The 8,643-nt window shown below is 38.5% G+C and overlaps 1 protein-coding gene across 2 annotated transcripts in view; it reads left to right on the forward strand.

Annotated features, from left to right (window-relative positions):
• Positions 1-7,984, forward strand: part of opcml (opioid binding protein/cell adhesion molecule-like) — a 222,705-nt gene extending 214,721 nt beyond the window's left edge. For both annotated transcript variants that reach the window (XM_068331713.1, XM_068331712.1), the window contains 4 exons: positions 2,060-2,197; positions 2,589-2,709; positions 4,111-4,262; positions 4,610-7,984. In XM_068331713.1, the coding sequence (XP_068187814.1) occupies positions 2,060-2,197; positions 2,589-2,709; positions 4,111-4,262; positions 4,610-4,710 (512 nt within the window). In that variant the 3' untranslated portion in view covers positions 4,711-7,984. The remainder of the gene's footprint in view (positions 1-2,059; positions 2,198-2,588; positions 2,710-4,110; positions 4,263-4,609) is intronic.
• Positions 7,985-8,643: the final 659 nt, after the last annotated feature.

An 8,643-nucleotide genomic window follows, 5' to 3' on the forward strand; every position in this document is an offset into this window, starting at 1 on the left:
TGTATGAGAAAAATATAAAATAAAATCTGTTCATTTCTAGTGCACACATAAAACTCGCTGGTGTGAAATGGTCCAGAAATGATCCTGTGTGCAGTGGAATGTTTCTTAAAGTTGACCTCAACAGTCCAGAAATGTGTAATTTAATAAAACTGTTTCACTTTAATGTGCTATAACAGTCTGCTATGTCTTCCAGTTGCATGTCAGCTGATCATTTAAACACGTTACATTAAACAGAACAGTGATTTAGCAGCAGGAAGTGATATTAAATCCTCTGCATCAAGACTAAATCTGTAAAACTAGAAATAACATGTTTGTAGTACATGTAAGTAGTCTAATTTAGATTTGTTGCATGGTACTGAATAAGAACCAATAATACATGCAGTGTAAAAAGAAATCTAGTGTGACATAAAGTCAGTAAGATAATCAGATTATAACTTGACAGTAAACTTACTGCAACCCAGTTTCCAGCAAGTAAATCAGCATTTTTTTTTGTGTTAGAGTTTGCCAGTGTGACTAATAAAGTTATCATGAAAGAAAATGTTCAATTACCAGTTCCATCAGGTCACTGGTTCAATGCAACAACCTGCTATGTTTCCATTTTCAGAGAACCCCCAGCCAGCTGAAACACTAATGATACCATATAAAAGCAGAAATAGTGCCGGACTGACATTTCTGCAGATTGGGTTTAGTGTTTTAGCATCACTGGTGTCACAGAGTAATTTGTGGTGTTACTCTGGGTGCTTATTTCAATAGAATTAATTTGGTTTCTTTGTGCAGTGAGTGAATGTCCTGAGCCATCAGTGCTTTATGGAGATTAGTGGGAAAAAAACACTTACATTGTATTGTGAAGTAAACAAGTGAAAAGCCTCAGAATTTGTGAACAATTAGTGTTAAAACATTTCATTATGTGAACCAGTTTGTTCTCTTCCTACATGTGATTAGTCCTGTTGTCCCTGCACTTCGGCGTAATAGACTTCAGGACTTTTATTAAAACATCCTCCTTTATAAAGTTGCAAACAAGACGATGACACCATGAATGTGGATTTTTAAGGAAGGGAATGTTAAAGGCTTGACACATTAAAGGTGGAAACTACAACAACGGCTGCATTTAGAAGCACACTAACAGGCTGTAGACAAGGGTTGGGAAATTATCAGGTCCAGTTTGTAACAATTGTATGAACAATATCCAGCAAAACAAATTAAGAAATAACTGATTTTAGTCTCATAAATCAAACCTATCTTTGAATGAAGTGCTTTCACCACAGCGTGTCCTCACTTTCTGAACTAAAGGGGAACATGCTCCATGTGATAAAGTTGATGTGGTGATAAGGAACGTAATTCTGTAAAAATAACCATCTTAGTTTTCTAGATGACATTAAATGAACAGTTAGGAGGGGTGTGACTCACACCTGACTCACAGCTGACAGGAAACCAGCTGCAAGAAGGCAAAAAGCAAACAACATTAATTCAGGTCAATCTGTTCATTCCCACGCTGACAGAAAACTGGCCGATGTTACTTATTCCATATATATATATATATATATATTTATTTATTTATTTATTTATTTTTCTGGATCATTTGAATGTCAAGAGCCCCAGAGAACCAAATATGACTTGAAAAAAATAGTTTGACTCTTTAAATGTAAAAATCTTCGCTGTGACTTGAGTTTTAGCATGTACCCCAATCGAAGGAGTTTCCACACGCCTGAATGCGTGAACATCCACAGCCATAAAAGTAAAATGTCATCCAGAGCCGCTCAGGTACAGCTGCAGATTTCAGCTTGAAAGGGGATTTAAATGACATTTGACATTGACATTCTGGGGTGTTTTGAGAGTTGGAATAATCCACATGAGCTGCATGGAGTCCTGCTTAGAATGCTGCAATGCTGATATGCTAAATGACCTTCTCATGACTGCCCTGAAACAAACTGTACAATAATCACTTTTCCAATCAGAGGAATGAAAACCTGCTACTGGTTTGTAATGCGGGTCACCTTTATCCATTGAAAATGACACGACCATCCATGATTTAGTCTTCTGTCGCTTCGTTTCTCTGCAGGCACTCACAGATTTGTGACGGAGGGAGAACATGTGGAACTGGCTGCCATCACCAAAGAGCACTCAGGAACATATGAATGCATTGCTTCCAATGACATCTCAAGCCCTGATGTCAGGACAGTACAAGTCACCGTCAACTGTGAGGGTCAAAACTACACTCACTGTAGAAAGTCCCAGAGAAACACAGAGCTAATGGAGGAGGCTAATTTAACTGTCTGTTGTGTGCATCTTATGTTTTTGATGTTTATTTGCCCTTTATTTTTATGTTACTTTTGCTTTAATACATTCTGATATATTGTACTTGGTACAAATAAGCAACAGTGACCACAGTTAATCCAGGTTTGTAATGTGGTTTAAACTCAGTTTTCAGAAGCATCAGGTCTGAAATTATTTATCTGCTTCGTCTCCATTATTGTACTCGTAAATAAAATAAAATGAAATAAAATAGAGTATGCTATCTCAAATCACCATGCTATGTATTTTACAATCAATGTCATGTTTCTGTGTTACTAATTGATTTTGTTTTGTAGATCCTCCTTTCATTTCTAAAGTGAGGAGCACCGGTACCCCAGTGGGACAAAAAGGAATCCTGCAGTGTGAAGCCTCGGCTGTTCCAAGGGCAGACTTTGAGTGGTACAAAGAAGACCGCAGGTACGTGTCTCTGCTGAACTAAGTTCTAACACTCTTAGCCGTAAGGGGTGGACTTACTTTATTTCAAATGGGGGGGGGGGTATCGTCGATGTTGATATCAATAAGATGTTCTTGTTCAAAATAAGATTGTATTTTTGATGTATGTACTCTTCATGCTTGGATACCCGAGGCACTTATTATTTTCACACTCTAAATGTTTTATGTCAGTGGTGTGAGGTTCAGAGATTTAGTGGATATTATGGGATACCAACATCTGCAAAGTTCACTCAATACATACATCTTTAATACGGTGCATGAATGCATTCAACTCATGACATCAATGGCTGACGGTGGTCGGGCGGAGCTCCCCTTCCACTATCAATGTTCTACCATAGTGTAGTGTTGACTGATCCCCTGTAGGTGGCAGCAGTGCTGTTTTGGGCCAATCAGTCAGCATATATTATATGAGAAGAAGAGACAGAGACAATAGCAGATCTTTAGAAATTGGGCAAATTCAGGCAGCTCACACTGGAACAGAGAATGTTTCATGTTAATATGAGGAGAAAGATAGTCATGATCATGACAATCTCCCCCTCGGGGGGTTAATAAAGGATTCTGATTCTGATTACAGAGATTATGAATAGAATGAACAGAAGGAGGTTCGAATCACATCCCTTTCCCTGTCACCCCTGAACCCCAAAGAGCCGCTGTGGAGCTCATTAAAATCATTCCTTTTTGTTAAAAGTAGATGTTGAACATCTACATATAAACTGGCATGTTTGGACTGTTTCTAAAAGCAAAAAAAAAAAATGTTAGTGTCGAGGTCACGTTTGCTGTCTGACACAACTTTTCACAGAAAGCTTATTTTCTCCATTTTTTGGGTCAAGAACGGGTGTTTTTGATGAACCCAGGTAATGTTTTACTGCTGAGAACTAAAGAAGGAAAAGAGGTAGAAACAAGAAAAGTCTTCTGTCTTTGTACGCTGTTCTTTCTTCCTTTTCAAAATGCTCCAACGCTGCTGAAGCTGCAGTAGTGTATGAAATATTCATGCGAGTGCAAGTCTTTCAAATTAAATACAATTCTTTCTGTTTGCCTGTGGATGATGTAGATTTGCAGGATTTAGATGTAATATATTATTGCCAATCTGGACATCACTAGTGTGTGAGAAGAGCAGTGTACCTGTGTTCTGAACTGTCTTATGTAGCCGACACACAGGAACACTAAGACATTACATTTAGTCAAGGTGTTTGTTTAATCATTTCCTGCTGCCTCATTGTGATCCGCCAACAATGCAAATGATAAAATTTAAGGCACACAATCCAGTCAGTGCACAAATGTGCTGAAGCTGAGACAAACAGAAGCGCATTGAGTTCCTTCTTCTTGCAGCAGATGCCCTGAACGCTGCTCTGCTCTCTCCTGCAGGCTCTTCACTGGACTAAACGGAGTTAAGATCGAGAATCAGGGTAAACAGTCGATGCTCATATTCTTCAACGTCTCTGAAGAAGACTATGGGAATTACACGTGTGTCGCCATGAACGCCATGGGAATTACTAATGCCAGTATAATCCTTTATGGTAAGGAGATAAACAGCTCATATGTAGAAGCTCACTGATGCGAACCAAAGTGTTCATTATGCCTGCATTATTATAGAAATTGTTTATTTTATCAGCTGCCCCTTTTTCATGCTCTCAGCTGTGCACATGAAATTATCAGTTGTGCTCTGAAAGCCACCCACTGTTATTCACCGCTTCGCCTTTTCATTCCTGCCTTTTTGCAAATGTAGGACCAACAGAAGTGTGAGGCTGAAATAGGTCACATGATCGTTTTAAATCTAGTTAATCACAGTTCGTGTCGAAGCAAAGCACTGCAGTGAAATGTCATGTTGACCCTGATGATTGAAGGTGCTATTATTTTGCTGCAGGTCCTGGTGCGATGCATGATGTGAATGGAGCGGCTGCGTTGCCCACTTGCTCCATATGCCTCCTGCTGACGCTCATCTTGCTCCAGTTGCTCAAGTTCTGATGTGAAATGTGACCTTCAAGCTTCTGGAAGCGTCGAACAGGATGAGCAGACTATTTGTCCTCAAAAAAAAGAATGGAAGCTGAAGAATGCTAGTGGTGCACCCTTAGTTTTCTTTTTCTTTCTTTCTGCTCTGGTCTTTTTCAGAGTCTGTCCTATGTTGGTTAGCCAAGTGTGGGAGGCAGCAATCCGAGGAAAAATTTAAACAATGCACTCATTTGATGGTAAAACTTGAGTCTGTGTCTCCCCAGATCTTTTTGTATGTGAAAAGGGATAAAGAAAAAATACATGTAACTGTTGATAGTTGACTGTTTCCTGCCCAATATTGAAGTGTACACTCAGATTATTATTATTATTGTGTCATGTCCTGTTCAATATCTGTATATTAACATTATGCTTTTTTAGGTAAATGAGAAAAAAGGAAAAAAGTGCAATGTGATTGTTGAATTTTACTGTATTTTCTACAGTTGTATGCAAAACAGTAACAAATCCTTCATGATAAACAGTTCAGTATAATAAATAGTGCAACATAATTTCTCAGGCCAAGTCCTACAGCATAGTGCATCTGGCTTTTTATTTCCCTCGTATTGTGTGTACAAAGTGTACAATCTGTACAGATAATGCCTGTATGGTTTTTTGTTCTTTTTCATAAATGCAAAGTTGTTTTTTCCAGTTAGTTTTCAAACACCTATCCACCGTCATAACAGATCCACAGCATGTTCAAAATGACCGCTGAAAAACTAAAATGAGATTTGTAATGAAGGAGGAGGTGTTCTTATCTGACAAATATCTCCAGAATTAAAAATAATGTTAAACTACAGGCACGTACAACACTAAACCAACTTTTCACTATACACTATACTGCTATTGTTAACTAAATTTGATCCAAAAAAAGCCCGCATATTTTAATGAATAGCCTTTAAAGGAACAGTTCATCTTAATATCAATGTTTTTGTTTTGTTTTTTCCACTGGGGTGACAAAAGCGCTGTGGTGCTGTCGATCCTTCTGAAGTGTCTGTTGTGAATTTCTTGTCGATGTTGGTCGACAGATGTGCATCGTTTGAGTGGAAAATAATAATGGAACTAAATGGCTTCGAAATAGCAAACCCTGCATTTGAATAACTCAAAAATAATGTCGCTTTCCAGCAGAGTCTGGGTGTTTTTTGGTTTTTTTTGTTGTTGTGCAAAAAAATGCAAAAAAATACAGTATTATGAGAACAATAAAGAAACACATATCTTTAAAAAGGCAGACTATCTTCACAATATCTACCATGACATGTTTTATCCTTGGGGTCAGTTTGACCCCAGCAATTTAAATTTAAAGAAAATGATTGAAAATGATAATCAAACATTTTCACCCAGGGTTATGGTTTTTGTTGACTCAGCCCCTAATATCAAACACAACACACACACACACACACACACACACACACACACACACACACACACACACACACACACACACACCACCCTCTTATATATGCATAATCACCATAATATATAGGGAGTGATACTTTGGAAAGGGACAGCTGTTGTGTTTTTGAAATTTTCTATAATTTCTAAATCCAGTGTTTTCAGTGTTTTATTTTTCTGTAATCAAAGTGTATGACAAGTGAAAACCTGGAATGTTTCTAAAAACAAGGTGACCTTCTCTTCCAGCACATTTACCATTAAAACATTACGCTATTATGAAATTTGGCAGCCCAATATAGCCTTACAAGATGACCCCCTCAAAATCTTTCCACCTTGTCCCAGACATAAACCACCAACTCTGTAAATCCTTCTCAATGAATGGTGTTACGAAGAGCGTAAATAGTGATTTTATTTCTCAGAAGGACCCCTGAGAGTGTATCTGTTGGGGCCTGGGACCGTTAGCAGTGTACGTCAGTCAAGAGGGCAGCAGAACCACAATAAAGATCAATGTTTGGGAGGTAGAATTGCTGCTGGTATTTGAGAGACAACAAGAGCGGCGTCCTCCTCAATGAGGGCGTTTTCCCACCGCTGTCGCTTCTGTTTGCTCTGGAGGTTCTGTTGGGTTTCTCTGCCTGTAAAAGCGCTTTGAAATGTCTGTCGATGTGATTAAGCGCTTTATAAATAAAAGCTGATTGACTGATTGATTGATTTGGGTCCTGAAGCAGAAGAATATATAAATGCATTAACCAAAACATATAGCATACATTACTGACACTGCGTATGCATGTAAAGAGCACAGATGCATGTGTACAGAACAGTGAACACATATTTCCATGTTAATTTTAAGGTCACCCAGTTATCCCCATTACATTATGAAATTCCACAAATGAGCAAAAAAATGTTGAATTTAGAGATCCTAATCCGTGGTTAGTTAATCCCAAGGATAATACGAAGATTAAGAGTCCATGAACAAGTGAGTGACACCATCACTACTGATTATTGCATTTCTGTTGTTCTGGTTATGTTCTGAAGTCATTATTAATATCAACATTATGTGAGAACTACCTTCAGCACAACAAAGGGTTTACTGAAATAAATATCTTCTATTTCAAGCATAAATCTGTCAGTTATTTATAGTGTGATTCATCACTGGTAACGCAGCTGTCTTTAGCTTCACATGTTCAACACACAAATGCACTTAATAATAAAGGTTTGTGCTGAATTGTGTTCCTTCTGTGCAGCAGTGAAAACAATTGATAAACTTAATTTCAAGCTGCTTCAGTTGAGTCCATCTGTGAAGGCCAGGGCTGTTGTGACATTTTCAACGTGAAAGCTGGGACACAGCTTCAGTCCACACCCAAAGCCAAAGATGACACGAGCTGCAAACATTTCCAGAATGGCAGGATAGCAAAGTCCACTCCAGTGAACGTCCTGTGTAGCTGCTATGATGTCTTTTCCAGGTGTTGTGAATGTGGGATTTTAAACCTGGTTCGGCCAAAGATAGAAACTGTTCACAAGACCAAGTGACTATTGTGATGCATTTTCAAGAGATATTCCTTTGCGGGACTCAAAATTGTAGGGGAGAGAATATTCTTAAAGCACAAGTGATTGATGATGTGACATTGTGCTTGTTGTCCAGTTCACTGCTGTGCATACTTATGAGTAAGATGTGTGAAGACTAAACACCAGGAATGAGATTGATGTACAGTGTGTGGTGATGCTTTTGTTGTATCATGTGCTTGTGATGATGGTGAACCAGTATGCTGCAGCTCACGCCCGGGATTTACCTTTTTTAGTGTTTGCAAAAAACACAAGTGAGATTCATTTAAGTACAGTTAGGGGTTACTGTAACACCCCCCCCCCCCCAGACAAATGAACATGATAAGTACTGATGTCAATAAGTTTGAATCTGTTTGTTTAAAATGCCCATTAAAGACAATTGATAATGGAATTTATTAATTTTATTATTTATTTTTGCACATTTACTGTCACTGCTGTCAGAAATTATATGTGTAGAATCTCAGCACAATGACCTAGCATCTGAATACTCCTTTTAACATTGTTGTCTAAGAACAGCTGTAAAGAGAACAGGAGTCTCCTTCCAGCTAAAGCCTTCACTACACGGGTGTGAGCGTGTCGCTTTATTCTACTCACAATTGTCAAATATAGTCCTTTGACAACAACAGTCACAGAACATGAAAACACAATTTCCGAGTTTTAATCATTTCAATGTGGTGAAAATAGAGAAACTGTTCCTTTGTGACAGCCTGATAACACTGAACACCCCCCCCCCCGATGCAACATGATGAACAGCACCAATATCACTGTTACAAGACGTAATGCTATTACCTCGTTGTTGATGACCCACGATCATCTTCTGTGTGCCGCTCCAACCAGTCAGCAGGAAAGGAGGAACAAAAGTGATTTTTTTTAATATCTAATACCATGAAGTAAGATCCCTTTGAGCACCTGTTCGCTCAATCCAAGTCCAGTAAAACTTCTCATGGTGTACGGTGTATTTTT

Source organism: Antennarius striatus, chromosome 13 (genome assembly GCF_040054535.1).
Source record: "Antennarius striatus isolate MH-2024 chromosome 13, ASM4005453v1, whole genome shotgun sequence".
Classification (NCBI taxonomy): domain Eukaryota; kingdom Metazoa; phylum Chordata; class Actinopteri; order Lophiiformes; family Antennariidae; genus Antennarius; species Antennarius striatus.